Source organism: Entelurus aequoreus, linkage group LG02 (assembly GCF_033978785.1).
Source record: "Entelurus aequoreus isolate RoL-2023_Sb linkage group LG02, RoL_Eaeq_v1.1, whole genome shotgun sequence".
In the NCBI taxonomy this organism is placed as follows: domain Eukaryota; kingdom Metazoa; phylum Chordata; class Actinopteri; order Syngnathiformes; family Syngnathidae; genus Entelurus; species Entelurus aequoreus.
The window spans coordinates 6,119,850-6,138,219 of NC_084732.1; the positions used below are offsets into that span (position 1 = coordinate 6,119,850).

Consider the following 18,370-nt stretch of genomic DNA (forward strand, 5'->3'; position numbering starts at 1 on the left):
CTCACGACTACTTTTCTGGCTGGGCATTGTGGGACATGTGACCTGCTCACGACTACTTTTCTGGCTGGGCATTGTGGGACATGTGACCTGCTCACGACTACTTTTCTGGCTGGGCATTGTGGGACATGTGACCTGCTCACGACTACTTTTCTGGCTGGGCATTGTGGGACATGTGACCTGCTCACGACTACTTTTCTGGCTGGGCATTGTGGGACATGTGACCTGCTCACGACTACTTTTCTGGCTGGGCATTGTGGGACACGTGACCTGCTCACGACTACTTTTCTGGCTGGGCATTGTGGGACACGTGACCTGCTCACGACTACTTTTCTTCCGCACGGATCGTAACACCGTCGAAGCTGACGGTCAGCAAAGCGTGTTTGCTGCGTGATGGAAGACAAGAGCTGTGAATTTTAAACGGCTAATTTGTCGGCGGGTTGAGTGCCAGCGGCCACGGAGCCTAAGTGGGTTAGAGAGGATGGACAATTTGTCACACCACTCATTTTGGCCTTTTTCTTCCTGAGCTGACATCATCTCCTTCAATAAGAAGCTTTGTCACATACAATGTCAATGTGCTCACACACACACACACTAAATCAGGCCTGGGCAATTGTTTTCACTCGGGGGAACAAATTTAGAGGAAAAAAATGTGTCTGTGGGCCGGTAGATCTGATTTTTAGGAACACCGATGCAAAACCTCACAATAATGTCTGATTGACTGCTAAAAACCACTAATTAGACTAATTAGGTGAAATGACATCATTTCCAAGGCACAACAGAACTAGTGTTCTGCGGCACAGTGGTTGAAAACACTCATCTAGAGATTTCAACTTGGAAATTTCAACACTTTTGTGAGTGGGGTCCTATTTTTAGTGTTTTTTTTTCCAAAAACAGTATCAATGTTGTTAAGAAGTGTTGTATTTCACTTTACAAAGGCTACTATGGGCGTTAATTTGTGTACATTTTTGCACACTGAATTTTTTATACACAGAATTTTTACACACTGAATTTTTAATACACTGAATTTTTAATACACTGAATCTTTTTTTAAACTAAATCTTTACACACAGATTTTTTTTTTACACAGAATTTTTACACACTGAATTTTTTTTTACACTGAATCTTTACACACTGAATTTTTTTTTACACTGAATCTTTACACACTGAATTTTTAATACACTGAATTTTTTTTTAACTGAATCTTTACACTGAATTTTTTCTTACACTGAATTTTTTTATACACTGAATTTTTAATACACTGAATCTTTTTTTAAACGGAATCTTTACACACTGAATTCTTTTACACTGAATTTTTACACATTGAATTTTTAATACACAGAATTTTGTTTTTAAACTGAATCTTTACACACTGAATTTTTTTTTTTTACACTGAATTTTTTTTATACACTGAATTTATACACACTGAATTTTTAATACAATTAATTTTTAATACACTGAATTTTTTTTTAAACTGAATTTTTACACACCGAATATTTAATACACTGAATTTTTTTTAAACTGAATCTTTACACACTGAATTTTTTTTACACTGAATTTTTACACACTGAATTTATAATACACTGAATTTTTTAATACACTGAATCTTTACACACTGAATTTTTAATACACTGAATCTTTAATACACTGATTTTTTTCTTACACTGAATCTTTACACACTGAATTTTTTTTTACACTGAATTTTTACACACTGAATTTTTAATACACTGAATCTTTAATACACTGATTTTTTTTTTTATACTGAATCTTTACACACTCAATTTTTTAATACACTGAATCTTTACACATTGAATTTTTAATACACTGAATCTTTAATACACTGATATTTTTTTTTACACTGAATCTTTACACACTGAATTTTTTTTTACATTGAATTTTTACACACTGAATTCTTAATACACTGAATTATTTATTAAACTGAATCTTTACACACGGAATTTTTAATGCATTGAATTTTTTTTAAACTGAATCTTTACACTGATTTTTTTTTTACACTGAATTTTTTATACACTGAATTTTTACACACTGAATTTTTAATACACTAAATTTTTAATACACTGAATTTTTTTTCACACTGAATTTTTAATACACTGAATATTTAATACACTGAATTTTTTTTTAAACTGAATCTTTACACACTGAATTTTTTTTTACACTGAATTTTTACATACTGAATTTATAAAACACAGAATTTTTTAATACACTGAATCTCTACACACTGAATTTTTAATACACTGAATCTTTACACACTGAATTTTTTTTACACTGAATTTTTACACACTGAATTTTTAATACACTGAATCTTTAATACACTGGTTTTTTTTTTACACTGAATCTTTACACACTGAATTTTTTAATACACTGAATCTTTACACACTGAATTTTTAATACACTGAATCTTTAATACACTGATATTTTTTTTTACACTGAATCTTTACACACTGAATTTTTTTTACATTGAATTTTTACACACTGAATTTTTATTACACTAAATTTATTAATACACTGAATTTTTTTTCACACTGAATTTTTAATACACTGAATTTCTAATACACTGAATTTCTAATACACTGAATTTTTTTTAAACTGAATCTTTACACACTGAATTTTTTTTTAAACTGAATCTTTACACACTGAATTTTTTTTTTACACTGAATTTTTACACACTGAATTTTTTAATACACTGAATCTTTACACACTGAATTTTTAATACACTGAATCTTTAATACACTGATTTTTTTTTACACTGAATCTTTAAACACTGAATTTTTTTTTACACTGAATTTTTACACACTGAATTCTTAATACACTGAATTATTTATTAAACTGAATCTTTACACACTGAATTTTTAATACACTGAATTTTTTTTAAACTGAATCTTTACACTGAATTTTTTATACACTGAATTTTTACACTGAATTTTTAATAAACACATTTTCTAATACACTGAATTTTTTTTTTTTCACACTGAATTTTTAATACACTGAATTTCTAATACACTGAATTTTTACACACTGAATTTTTAATACACTGAATTTTTAATACACTGATTTTTTTTAAAAAACTGAATCTTTACACACTGAATTTTTTTTTACACTGAATTTTTACACACTGAATTTTTTTTTACACTAAATCTTTACCCACACTGAATTTTTTTTACACTGAATTTTTAATACACTGAATTTTTAATACACTGATTTTTTTTTAAACTGAATCTTTACACACTGAATTTTTTTTTAAACTGAATCTTTACACACTGAATTTTTTTTTTACACTGAATTTTTACACACTGATTTTTTTAATACACTGAATCTTTACACACTGAATTTTTAATACACTGAATCTTTAATACACTGATATTTTTTTTACACTGAATCTTTAAACACTGAATTTTTTTTTACACTGAATTTTTACACACTGAATTCTTAATACACTGAATTATTTATTAAACTGAATCTTTACACACTGAATTTTTAATACACTGAATTTTCTTTTAAACTGAATCTTTACACTGAATTTTTTATACACTGAATTTTTACACTGAATTTTTAATAAACACATTTTCTAATACACTGAATTTTTTTTTTTTCACACTGAATTTTTAATACACTGAATTTCTAATACACTGAATTTTTACACACTGAATTTTTAATACACTGAATTTTTAATACACTGATTTTTTTTTTAAAACTGAATCTTTACACACTGAATTTTTTTTTACACGGAATTTTTACACACTGAATTTTTTTTTACACTAAATCTTTACCCACACTGAATTTTTTTTACACTGAATCTTCACACTGATTTTATTCCCAATGAAATTGTGATTATAATTAGATGTTAAAGAAAAAAGAAAAAATTCAGTTACATAAAACTGCTCCGAATATGCCGAGCGCAACCAAAGTATCGAGACGTTTGGTTTTCCATGAACCTGTACTCGGTGTTAGCAATGGAATACAGTCAGTACCCATAAAAGTAGCGAAGTGTGTACTCATTCCTATTTTTCACCACTGATTTTAGAGAAAAACATTTTAGGGTAATAAAAATAAAAAAAACGTTTCAGTACTGGTGAAATAATTCAATTAAAAAAAAAGTAGTACCACTCATCTCTAGTTTGCTAACTTGCTAACACAATTTGAGACGTTTTCCTTCATTTTGTTGCCAGTTCACAAAGTGTGTGTGAGTGACGAGAAGAAAAGCCATTTAGACTCGGAATTTAAGACAACTTTTTTTCTCCGTAAAAGCAATGCTGTGAAACTCTCTCCGTGTTTGAGTGTCTTACCCCAGACTGCACGTCTGTGAGCGTGTGCGTGAGGATGATGTTGAAGACGGCGTGCGACCGACTGCTCTCCTCGTTCATGTTGGTGGCGGCCACTGTGCGAGATTTATTCCCCTCCGACATCAGAGACTCAATGTCCTAGGGAAGGGTTGGATCACCTGAGTTGTGGTTTGACGCTACATTCACAGCCAGCGCTAATGTGCTGGCTAAACATGGATGTACTGGAAAAGATGCACGATGTATTCACCTTGTAGCACGCCACCGCTAGCCGAGACAGGCCGTCCACGTAGGGACCCAACACTTTGTGCTCTCGGACCCTCAGTGTTTGTCTGCCGCTGTGAAAAAAAAAAAAAAGGAGACAATTTAAAAAAATTAAAAAAGGGCTTTTCACTAGGGATGTCCGATAATATCGGCAGGCCGATATATGCGTTAAAATGTAATATCGGAAATTATCGGTATCGTTTTTTTAATTATCGGTATCGTTTTTTTGTTTTTTTTTATTAAATCAACATAAAAAACACAAGATACACTTACAATTAGTGCACCAACCCAAAAAACCTCCCTCCCCCATTTACACTCATTCACACAAAAGGGTTGTTTCTTTCTGTTATTAATATTCTGGTTCCTACATTATATATCAATATATATCAATACAGTCTGCAAGGGATACAGTCCGTAAGCACACATGATTGTGCGTGCTGCTGCTCCACTAATAATACTAACCTTTAACAGTTAATTTTACTAATTTTCATTCATTACTAGTTTCTATGTAACTGTTTTTATATTGTTGTACTTTCTTTTTTATTCAAGAAAATGTTTTTAAATTTATTTATCTTATTTTACTAATTTTTAAAAAAAGTACCTTATCTTCACCATACCTGGTTGTCCAAATTAGGCATAATAATGTGTTAATTCCACGACTGCATATATCGGTTGATATCGGTATCGGTAATTAAAGAGTTGGACAATATCGGAATATCGGCAAAAAGCCACTATCGGACATCCCTACTTTTCACACATTAACACCTCTAAAGGCTTAAAATTGTGTACACTACTGAATTGGGGTCTTATGGCCACTTATGTGGACACTTATACTGCCATCTGGTGGTGTCAGAAGAGTATAACATACAATGGAATTTGGGGGGAAAAAAAAGTGTAAAAATAAGAATTAGCATGTCACTAAACATGAAGTACACGTTTGTGTACTTATGGACTAAGTCAGGGGTCGGGAACCTTTTTGGCTGAGAGAGCCATGAAAGTCAAATATTTTAAAATGTATTTCCGTGAGAGCCATATAATATTTTTTAACACTGAATACAACTAAATGCGTACATTTTTAAGTAAGACCAACATTTTTAGAGTATAATAAGTCTCTTAATTTTTTTAATAACATTGTTATTCTGAAGCTAACCAATAATGAATAAAATACTTCTTACCGTTAATGCGACTTTTTGAACAGGTGTGGTAGAAAAAGGATGGATACATTAAAATGCATGAGAATGTCTTATATTTTGTACGTTATTTTTTTAACACTGTGATTACCAGCGGAATTAGTCATTACTTATCGTGTTAAGCAATGCAAGCTAAGATTTATCTGAGAGCCAGATGCAGTCATCAAAAGAGCCACAGGTTCCCTAACCCTGGACTAAGTACATCATATCAAAAGATGATTCTTAGTTTTTATTCCAATTAGGGTCCAATAAGCCCAAATAGCAAAGAGAAATAAAAAAAAGCATGTAAACAAACAGCTTGGACCTTAAGAGGTAAAGCAATGCAACGCAAAATGCTTTACAAAGTTAAAAACAACACCCCGATGACCCAGATCCCCCATTATCACATACGCACGCACGGACGCCAAACACAAACGCACATACACTATATTGCCAAAAGTATTTGGCCACCCATCCAAATGATGAGAATCTGGGGCCGTACTTATCAAGCTTCTTAGAGTGCCATTTTACACTTAAGTCCTGAGAATTTGCGAAATTTAGTCCTATTCTCAAACTTAAGAATAAAAGCTTTTTATCAACGTTCTTACGTCTAAGAATCACTCCTACTCTCCACGATATTTAAGAGACCTTCAGAGGTGTCTTAAGTGGTTAGGAGTTGCCAGCAGGGGATGGCACTGAGGCGAGAGAGACGTGCGCGAACGTTCAGGGAACGGAACAATGTTTTTTTTTTTTTTTTATGACGAGCAGCTGATCAAACGGTATCGTTTAGACAGAGCGGATATTATTTTTGTCACAGATTTAATACTTTTCGATTCCTTGTTGATTTCTGCATGTGTCTGCAGTGGGCTAGTATATATAGAGCCACCCACACCAGTTTCAAATTAGTTGCCTAATTAATGAATTGGAAAGAAAATGTTATGACAGTAGCGTATGTGTGTGGCCGTGAGGTGAGTGACGTCAGTGAGTGTGTGGGCGATAGAAGAGAGGGAGCGGTAGCGTGAGTGCCGGCGGGGACTAGTTTGTTTTGTATTATTTTGTAGTTTATTGTCAAAATATACACTCCCATTGTCCACTTAAATATTACCAAGATATTTCTTTATTCTTAGACAACGGATTCCATTCCGCGATTGGTCATTTCTATGGACACAGAAATGACGTCACCTAAAATTGCGTTTACGGCACATAGTAATGTCGTAATTCAGCTCTGAGTGTGACACTTAAGATTCAGTCCTACACTTCGCTGAAAGTGTGAGTAAGACGCTTGATAACTAACTTTTAAGTGCAGCTTTCAGCGAAGAATTTATTTACTCTTAAGTCAACTCTTAGCAGACTTCTTAGGAGTAATTCTAAGAAGCTTGATAAGTACGGCCCCAGGTGTCCTAATCACTTGGCCCCGTGTATAAAATCCAGCACTTAGGCATGGAGACTGTTTCTACAAACATTTGTGAAAGAATGGGATGCTCTCAGTGATTTTCCAGCGTGGAACTGTCATAGGATGCCACCTGTGCAACAAATCCAGTCGTGCTCCTAAATATTCCAAAGTCAACTTTATTCATACTTGCCAACCCTCCCGTTTTTAGCGGGAGAATCCCGGTATTCAGCGCCTCTCCCGAAAACCTCCCGGCAGAGATTTTCTCCCGACAAACTCCCGGTATTCAGCCGGAGCTGGAGGCCACGCCCCCTCCAGCTCAATGCGGACCTGAGACTGAGTGGGGACAGCCTGTTCTCACGTCCGCTTTCCCACAATATAAACAGCTTGCCTAACGAATTCAAACGAATGGAAACACGAATTTCAGTTCATCCAGGACAGTTCGAAGGGGAAGGTGTATGTTGCCTGTAAATATGTAGAACAGACTTCTCCATTGAACACGGTGGCCGAAATGATATACTCATCATGAACGGAGAAGTTAAACAGGACAATACTGCCATCTAATGGATAGCCGCTGGAACACTGAAATTCAAGTATTTCTTTTATGTAAATAAAATAAATAAATATTTATATATATAGCTAGAATTCACTGAAAGTCAAGTATTTCATACATACATATACATACACACTACCGTTCAAAAGTTTGGGGTCACATTGAAATGTCCTTATTTTTGAAGGAAAAGCACTGTACTTTTCAATGAAGATAACTTTAAACTAGTCTTAACTTGAAAGAAATACACTCTATACATTGCTAATGTGGTAAATGACTATTCTAGCTGCAAATGTCTGGTTTTTGGTGCAATACCTACATAGGTGTATAGAGGCCCATTTCCAGCAACTATCACTCCAGTGTTCTAATGGTACAATGTGTTTGCTCGTTGGCTCAGAAGGCTAATTGATGATTAGAAAACCCTTGTGCAATCATGTTCACACATCTGAAAACAGTTTAGCTCGTTACAGAAGCTACAAAACTGACCTTCCTTTGAGCAGATTGAGTTTCTGGAGCATCACATTTGTGGGGTCAATTAAACGCTCAAAATGGCCAGAAAAAGAGAACTTTCATCTGAAACTCCACAGTCTATTCTTGTTCTTAGAAATGAAGGCTATTCCACAAAATTGTTTGGGTGACCCCAAACTTTTGAACGGTAGTGTATATATATATACATACATATATATATACATATATATACATATATATATATATATATACATATATATACATATATATATATATATATATATATATATATATATATATATATATATATATATACATACATATATATATATATATATATATATATATATATATATATATATATATATATATATATATATATATATATATATATATATATATGAAATATATATGAAATACTCGAGTTGGTGAATTCTAGCTGTAAATAACCACGCCCCCAACACCCCACCCCACCTCCCGATATTGGAGGTCTCAAGGTTGGCAAGTATGACTTTATTATAAGAAATGTGAAGAGTTTGGGAACAACAGCAACTCCGCCACCAAGTGGTAGGCCGCGTAAATTGACATAGAGGGGTCAGCGCATAGTGCAAAGACTTTCTGCACAGTCAGTTGCTACAAACGTCATGTGACCTTCCAATTAGCCCACGTACAGTACGCAGAGAGCTTCATGGAATGGGTTTCCATGGCCGAGCAGCCGCATCTAAGCCATACATCACCAAGTCCAATGCAAAGCGTGGGATGCAGTGGTGTAAAGCACGTCGCCACTGGGCTCTAGAGCAATGGAGACACGTTCTCTGGACTGATGAGTCACACTTTTCCATCTGGCAATCTGATGGACCAGTCTGGGTTTGGAGGTTGCCAGGAGAACGCTACATTTCGGACTGCATTGTGCCGAGTGTGAAATTTGGTGGGGGAGGAATCATGGTGTGGGGTTGTTTTTCCAGGAGTTAGGCTTGGCCCCTTAGTTCCAGTGAAAGGAACCTTGAATGCTCCAGGATATAGATATATATATATTAGGGATGTCCGATCATGGCTTTTTGCCGATATCCGATATTTCGATATTGTCCAACTCTTTAATTACCGATATCAACCGATACCGATACCGATATCAACCGATATATACAGTCGTGGAATTAACACATTATTATGCCTAATTTGGACAACCAGGTATGGTGAAGATAAGGTACTTTTTAAAAAAATTAGTAAAATAAGATAAATAAATTAGAAACATTTTCTTGAATAAAAAAGAAAGTACAACAATATAAAAACAGTTACATAGAAACTAGTAATGAATGAAAATGAGTAAAATTAACTGTTAAAGGTTAGTACTATTAGTGGAGCAGCAGCACGCACAATCATGTGTGCTCACGGACTGTATCCCTTGCAGACTGTATTGATATATATTGATATATAATGTAGGAAGCAGAATATTAATAACAGAAAGAAACAACCCTTTTGTGTGAATGAGTGTAAATGGGGGAGGGAGGTTTTTTGGGTTGGTGCACTAATTGTAAGTTTATCTTGTGTTTTATATGTTGATTTAATAAAAAACAAAAAAAAACAAAAAAAAAACGATACCGATAATAAAAAAAACAATACCGATAATTTCCGATATTACATCTCTAATATATATATATATATATATATATATATATATATATATATATATATATATATATATATATATATATATATATATATATATATATATATATTAGGGCTGCAACTAACGATTAATTTGATAATCGATTAATCTGTCGATTATTACTTCGATTAATCGATTAATAATCGGACAAAAGAGACAAACTACATTTCTATCCTTTCCAGTATTTTATTGAAAAAAAACAGCATACTGGCACCATACTTATTTTGATTATTGTTTCTCAGCTGTTTGTACATGTTGCAGTTTATAAATAAAGGTTTATTAAAAAAAAATAAAAAAATAAAAAAGCTTCTGCGCATGCGCATAGCATAGATCCAACGAATCGATGACTAAATTAATCGGCAACTATTTTTATAATCGATTTAATCGATTAGTTGTTGCAGCCCAATATATATATATATATATATATCCATCCATCCATCCATTTTCTACCGCTTATTCCCTTCGGGGTCGCGGGGGGCGCTGGAGCCTATCTCAGCTACAATCGGGCGGAAGGCGGGGTGCACCCTGGACAAGTCGCCACCTCATCGCAGGGCCAACACAGATATATATATATATATATATATATATATATATATATATATATATATATATATATATATATATATATATATATATATATATATATATATATATATATATATATATATACATACGATTTTTTTAAAGTATTTTTTGTGAAGCCTAAGTTCTGACCACCACCACCAGGGCACTCTCTCTCCGTCACTGCCCAACACAGTCCTTGGCTGGCTGACCCTGATTTACACTGAGAACGTCATCGTTTGCAAGGCACATATGGCGGTCAGATGGTCCGCTCCACTTTGGCCTCACAGGCACAGGTCAGAGTGCTGGCAGGGAGCAAAGGTCAAAGGTTATGGTGTCTGGGACGGCAGACTTTTAAGGCCAGCGGTGCTGATTTAGTGTTGAGCCGCCGGACATGAACTGACCACAGCATCTGGCCTTACCCTGAACGCATCACGTTCTCCAACGTGAGATGTTCAGATCTGGAGAAGATGTGTGGTGCATGTGAAATACGTACGGATAAAGACAAGTTGATAAAAGGAAAGCGATAAAAGTGTACCGCCATTGTTGAGTGGAGATGCAGAATTTTTTCAAGAAAAAAGTGTAAAAGTTTTCCAAGACGATTTTTTTCATTTTATAAGATGAATGGAATTCTACTTATTTGAATTAGACAAGAAATGATTGCAATTTTACAGGACAAAAGTTATATGAAAAAAAAGTCCTAATTAAAAAACTATTTCATAAGAATAAATGTATAAACAAATAAATTGGGTTACACAAAAAAAAATTGCAAAAATATTGTAAGAATATTTATGAAATTAATGGATTTTTTAAAAATTTTTTTACTAATAAACAATTCTACAAGAAAAAAGTGTAATATAATGAAAAAAAGTGTTTTACAAGAAAAACTCTTATAAGACTAACGCTATAAGAAAAAGCAGGAATTTTATTAGAAAAAAGTTGTAACTGTATAATGTTAATGTTATGAGAAGTTGTTATTTTACAATATTTTATTTATTGTACAATTATATAGTGCCAGCAGTATGCACTTTATTGTTTCATTTTAAAAATAAATAAGGCCAAGCAGTTTTATGTTTTGCATTTTAGTTCCTTACTGTACATGCAGAAATTGTACAACAAAAAAGTGCTAAAATATTAATATATTGGAAAAAATATATATAATAAAAATACATTTTCCATTTTATGAGATGGAAAAAAATATAATTTTTTTGTATAATTTTTTATGGAAAAAAATCTGCAATTCTGCAAAAAATGTCTGAACATTACAAATCTGAATTTGACAATAATTTAATGCAATTGTACAAAAAAAAGGGAAAAAATATTGTAAAAATATTTGTTTTAATTTTATGAGATAAATGGGAAAAAAAAAAAAAAAAAAAAAAAAAAAAAAAAATTAAAACAAATATTTTTACAAAATTTTTTTTTCCCTTTTTTGACAATAATTTAATGCAATTGTACAAAAAAAAGGGAAAAAATATTGTAAAAATATTTGTTTTAATTTTATGAGATAAATGGGAAAACACAGGTATGTGGGCTTGTATTAAGCCTCAGGGAGTTGAACGCCCCTGCCTTACATAGTTCCGGGTCACCCTTGGGCAAGGTGTAGCACCCGAATGCCCCCCCATCAGGGTTACGATACCCCCCATGAACTACCCTAAAAGAGGATGCGTTACCCGGCCCGGAGGAAGCCCGGGGCCCTCCTCCGGAGCTAGGCCCGGAGGTAGGGCTCGTCAGCGAGCGCCTGGTGGCCGGGCTTGCCACGGAGCCCGGCCGGGCACAGCCCGAAGAAGCTACGTGGACACACCATCTTCTCTGCCACGTGGGCCCACCACCCGCGGTCGGAACCAGTGGGGTCGGGTGCGCTGCCAAGTGGATGGCGGTGAAAGTGGAGGCTCCGGACGGACCAATTCGGGGCGGCAGAGGCTGACTTTCGGGACGTGGAACGTCTCTACGCTGGTGGGGAAGGAGCCTGAGCTGGTGCGAGAGGTGGAGCGCTACCGGTTGGATCTGGTGGGGCTTACCTCTACGCATAGCAAGGGCTCTGAAACCACACTCCTGGACAAGGGATGGACCTTGTTCACTTCTGGAGTTGCTCAGGGTGTGAGGGCACAGGCGGGTGTGGGGATACTCACGAGTCCCCGGCTGAGTGCCTGTTCGTTGGAGTTCACCCCAGTGGACAAGAGGGTCGCCTCCCTTCGCCTTAGGGTTGGAGGGGGGAAAACTCTGACTGTTGTTTGTGCATACGCACCAAACAGGAGTTCAGAGTATTCAGCCTTCTTGGATACCTTGCATGGGGTCCTGTATGGGGCGCCGGCAGGGGATTCCATAGTCTTGCTGGGGGACTTCAACGCGCACGTGGGCAATGACAGTGATACTTGGACTGGCGTGATTGGGAGGAACGGTCTCCCTGATCTGAACCTGAGTGGTGGATTGTTATTGGACTTCTGTGCTAGTCACGGACTTGCGATAACAAACACCATGTTCAAGCATAAGGATGCTCATAGGTGTACCTGGTACCAGAGCACCCTAGGCCAAAGATCAATGATCGATTTTGTAATCGTATCAGCTGATCTGAGGCCGTATGTTTTGGACACTCGGGTGAAGAGAGGGGCTGAACTGTCAACTGATCACCATCTGGTGGTGAGTTGGGTTAGATGGCGGGGGAGACCTCTGGACAGACCTGGCAAACCCAAGCGTGTAGTGCGGGTGAACTGGGAACGTTTGGAGGAGTCCTCTGTCCGGAAGGACTTCAACTCCCACCTCCGGCGGGACTTCTCTGCCATCCCTGTGGAGGTTGGGGACATTGAACAGGAATGGGCAATGTTCAAAGCCTCTATTGCTAAAGCTGCAGATGCGAGCTGTGGCCAGAAGGTCTTAGGTGCCTCAAGGGGCGGTAACCCTCGAACACCCTGGTGGACAGTGGTGGTCAGGGAAGCCGTCCGACTGAAGAAGGAGTCCTACCGGGGTATGTTATCCCAGGGGACTCCGGAGGCAGTTGCAAGGTACCGACGGGCCCGAAGGGCAGCGGCCGTGGCTGTGGACGAGGCTAAGCAGAGGGTGTGGGAGCAGTTCGGGGAATCCATGGAGAAGGACTATCGGGCGGCACCAAAGCTGTTCTGGAAGACCATACGGCACCTCAGGAGAGGGAAGCAGGGAACCATCCAAGCTGTGTACGGCAAGGATGGGACTTTGCTGACTTCAAGTGAGGAAGTCGTGGGGCGTTGGAAAGAGCACTTTGAGGAACTCCTGAACCCAAATACATCAGACACACCCTCCCTGATAGGAGCAGGGCCTGAGGATGATGGGGGATCGACGTCGATCTCTCGGAGTGAAGTCACTGAGGTAGTTAGACAACTCCACAGTGGCAAAGCTCCGGGGGTTGACGAGATCCGTCCAGAAATGCTGAAGGCTCTGGGTGTTGATGGGCTGTCTTGGTTGATACGCCTTTTCAACATTGCGTGGAAGTCTGGGACAGTGCCGAGGGAGTGGCAGACTGGGGTGGTGGTTCCCCTTTTCAAAAAGGGGGACCAGAGGGTGTGTGCTAATTACAGGGGTATCACACTACTCAGCCTCCCTGGGAAAGTTTACGCCAAGGTACTGGAAAGGAGGGTCCGGCCGATAGTCGAACCTCAGATTCAAGAGGAGCAATGTGGATTCCGTCCTGGTCGTGGAACAACTGACCAACTCTTTACGCTTGCGGGAATCCTGGAGAGGGCCTGGGAGTATGCCTATCCAGTCTACATGTGTTTTGTGGATTTGGAGAAGGCGTATGACCGCGTCCCTCGGGAGATCTTGTGGGAGGTGCTGAGGGAGTACGGAGTGAGGGGAACCCTGTTGAGGGCCATCCAATCTCTGTACAACCAAAGCGAGAGTTGTGTCCGGGTGCTTGGATGTAAGTCGGATCCGTTTCCAGTGGGGGTTGGTCTCCGCCAGGGCTGCGCTCTGTCACCTATCCTGTTTGTGATTTTCATGGACAGGATTTCTAGGCGGAGTCGTGGCCATGGCGGAGAGGGTATACGTCTCGGGGGGCTAAAGGTTGCGTCACTGCTGTTTGCAGATGATGTGGTCCTGATGGCACCTTCGGTTCGTGACCTTCAGCTCTCACTGGATCGGTTCGCAGCCGAGTGTTCAGCGGCTGGAATGAGGATCAGCATCTCCAAATCTGAGGCCATGGTTCTCAGCAGGAAACCGATGGTTTGTACAGTCCGGGTAGGGGACAGGACTCTGTCCCAGGTGGAGGAGTTTAAGTATCTCGGGGTCTTGTTCACGAGTGAGGGAAAGATGGAGAAGGAAATCAGCCGGAGAATCGGAGCAGCTGGGGCAGTATTGCAGTCTCTCTGCCGCACTGTTGTGACGAAACGGGAGCTGAGCCAGAAGGCAAAGCTCTCGGTCTACCGAGCTATCTACATTCCTACTCTCACCTATGGTCATGAAGTGTGGGTAATGACCGAAAGAATAAGATCGCGGATACAAGCGGCCGAAATGAGTTTCCTCAGAAGGGTGGCTGGCATCTCCCTTAGAGATAGGGTGAGAAGTGCAGTCACCCGAGAGAGACTCGGAGTAGAGCCGCTGCTCCTTCGCTTGGAAAGGAGCCAGCTTAGGTGGTTCGGGCATCTCGTGCGGATGCCTCACGAGCGTCTCCCTAGGGAGGTCCTCGTTGCACGTCCCACTGGGAGGAGGCCCCGCGGCAGGCCAAGGACCAGATGGGGGGATTACATCTCCTCTCTGGCCTGGGAACGCTTCGGGATTCCCCAGGAGGAAGTCGCAAATGTTGCTCTGGAGAGGGAAGTCTGGGGGTCTTTGCTGGAGCTGCTGTCCCCGCGACCCGATTCCGGATAAGCGGTTGAAGATGGATGGATGGAAATGGGAAAACAATATTTTTGAAAATAATTTCTATGAAAAAAAGCTGCAATTCTACAAGAAAAAAGTCTGAATATGATAGATTTGAATTTGACAAGAAATTATTAGTTTAATTAATGTTATATGAAAGGTCATCATTTTATGAAAAAAAAAAGTTCCTATTTTACAAAAAAAACTCTTTTATAAGAAAAAAGTTGTGATGAAAAGCTGGAATTTTATTAGAAAAAAGTTGCAACTGCAAAATGTTATTATAAGAGAAGTTATGTCACAAGATTGTATTTATTGCACAATTATTATGTGCCAGTAGAGTGCACTTTATCGTTTCATTTTAAAAATAAACAAAGCTGCCTACCAAAAAGCTAAGCAGTTTTATGTTTTGCATTTTACTTCCTTACTGTACGGCTAAAATTGTACAAGAAAAAAGGGCAAAAATATCATAAAAATTAATTTAGACTTTTATGAAAAAAAAAAAAAAAAGCTGTGATTCTGCAAGAAAAAAGTATATCACAAATCTACGTTTGAAAAAAAATGTTTGCAATTTCACACAACAAAAGTTATAAAAAAAGTCATCATTTAATGAAAAAAATTATCTCTTGTAAGAATAAAGTCGTACTAAAAAGCAGGAATTTTATTATGACTTTATTCTACACAAGAAAAAAGTGTGAAAATATTGTAAGAAAATTATTTTTTATTTTATGAGATAAATGGAAAAAAAGTTTTGGAAAATAATTTCTATGAAAAAAAACTGCAATTCAACAAGAAAAAAGTCTGAATATTTCAATTTTACAAAACAAAAGTTATATGAAAAAGACATAATTTTTTTTATTTTAAAAAAGTTGCTATTTTACAAGAAAAACTCTTATAGAAAAAGAGTTGGTAGGGTAAAAGCAATTCTGAAATATAAGAAGGCCCAATACCATAAAAACATTTATAAACCATAAGAAGAACCTTAAAATTGATCCTGAAACACACAGGGAGCCAAAAGCAGGAATTTTTTTAGAAAAAAGTTGCAACTGCAAAATGTTATTATGAGAAGTTCTTATTTCACAATATTTGATTTATTGCACAATTACTATGAGCCAGCACTTATCGTTGCATTGTAAAAATAAATAAAGCAACCGACCAAAAAGCTAAGCAGTTTTATGTTTTGCATTTTGTTGCTACAAAATTTCAGTTTCGATCTCCCCCACGGTGGACAAAAGCATGTGAGAGGGGCGACCGTTTTAGAGAAGGCTCGGTCCTTTCTCCAGCACTGGTGTTGCTATTGTTGTTACTTACTCCTTTTTTGTATAGAACAAATTGCTCATCTTCAGTTTGAGTCACCTCATTATTTAGACAGCCTTAGAACTAAAGAGCCCGGAGTATAACCAACAAAACCCGACAGTACTTCAAAGTCATGCAGGATTAGCTGTAAACTATCAGGTGTTTACTGCTACGAGGCTACAGGAAGGACCTTCTGTTTCAATGACAAGCGCACAACGTACCCTTTTGGATCCAGCAAATCCCGGACCTTTTCGTTGTAGATCTCCATGTAGGAAACCTCCACGGTGAAGTTCTCCTGCTCCCGCTGTTCCGTCTGGGTTCGGTCAAACAACGCGCTGCAAAGCCGGGGAATGAGGCCCGGCTGGTCCCCAGAACCCATCATGGTGTAGGACTTTCCGGAACCTGCGCACACGTGACCCGGGGAAGAAGACAGCGCTGCTTTTAAGATCGTTAACAGTGAAAGGCTGAAGGAAAGACTTCCAAAAACATGAGCACTTTTGTTTGTAACCTGCAAAATTGATGATGCAAGGGGGTTGAAAGGGAAATTTTAACAGCATCTCTGATATAAAAAAAAAAAGACAGGACTGCGAAATATTTTATGATGTGGGATTCTCACCAGAATGAAAAAGGTAATTGGATCTAAAACTGCAGGGCATCGTTAAAAACGACACATTTAAGACTACCCTGAAAATAAGCTGACCAATCTTTTTTAAAGGCTCGTTTTGGGGATTTTATTGTAACGGTGGGGTTGCAGCTTACTGCGAGGTTTGTTCTCCCGGGATGCAAACGGACGACTCCGGACAGGACTTGCAGGTAGGAACATGATTTAATCGTAAATTAACACTCAAAGAGGTACAAAACAGAAAACAAAACCGACGGAACAAGGTGCCGATCGCACCTGAAGCTAAGGCTACTACTTAGCACAGACTAAGAGATCTCTAGCAGGGGCTAGGAGACGAGCAAAAACTTACGTAACATTAGCGTGACGCAAACAAAGAAGCCAGACCGACTGACTGGCAAAAGGCAGGCTTAAATAATGTCTCTTGATTACAAACAGGTGCGCGTCCAGAACACAAGAGGCAGGTGAAACTAATACGTAGCCATGGTAACAAACTCAGAGGTGCATAAACAGGAATTAAAGGAGTCCAAAACGAACAGAAAACCAGTGTTGGGACTAACGCGTTACAAAGGGGGGGGAGGGTGTGGGGGGGAGGGACACACGTGATCCGCCGTTTAATATATAAAACAAAACAAAAAGGTTGTTCGCATGCACGTTCAGTCCACACACAGCGTGGTCATGGCGAGCGGAGTAACGGAGGAGCTTGAACGCCCCGCGCCATTTAATCGGTGTGTTTGTAGGAGCAGACTCAGTTGTGCAAGACGAGGCTTTTAAACACACGCTGAACGTGCTTGAGCCACGTTACGACATCCCGTCGCGCACCCACTTCAGCGATAAGATTGTGCCAGATCTTTATGAGCAGGAGAAGAAAAAAGGTTGTGGATGAACTATCCAGAGCATCATCTGTTGCGCTCACGACAGACTGGTATCAGGAAGGAGGTTTCCTAGCACAACAGCTGCTCATGTACTTAAGACAAAGCAAGAAATGCTAAAGCTGCCTACTCATAAAGCTCATACATGATGTCCCAACGAAGTGGAACTCCACTTATGATATGTTGGAGCAGCAGGCAGCTATATACTCTGCATTGACCCACAACACCCTGAAGAAAAATGTCAAAGACATCATCAACCTGTCTGATGATGATGTGAGAGTGGCAGAGGAGGTCCTCCAGGTACTTAAACCCCTCAAAAGTGTTACATCTCTACTGAGCACTGAAACTTCACCATCTGTGTCAATGATCCCGCCACTGAAAACAAGGATTGTA

The 18,370-nt window shown here is 38.2% G+C and overlaps 1 protein-coding gene across 1 annotated transcript in view; it reads right to left on the reverse strand.

Annotated features, from left to right (window-relative positions):
- Window positions 1-18,370, reverse strand: part of kif13ba (kinesin family member 13Ba) — a 174,917-nt gene that overhangs the window by 56,362 nt on the left and 100,185 nt on the right. Inside the window, exons 6-8 of the mRNA XM_062020844.1 lie at window positions 16,708-16,888; window positions 4,546-4,633; window positions 4,302-4,436 (exon numbers count right to left, since the gene is read on the reverse strand). Coding sequence (XP_061876828.1) covers window positions 4,302-4,436; window positions 4,546-4,633; window positions 16,708-16,888 — 404 coding nt within the window. The remainder of the gene's footprint in view (window positions 1-4,301; window positions 4,437-4,545; window positions 4,634-16,707; window positions 16,889-18,370) is intronic.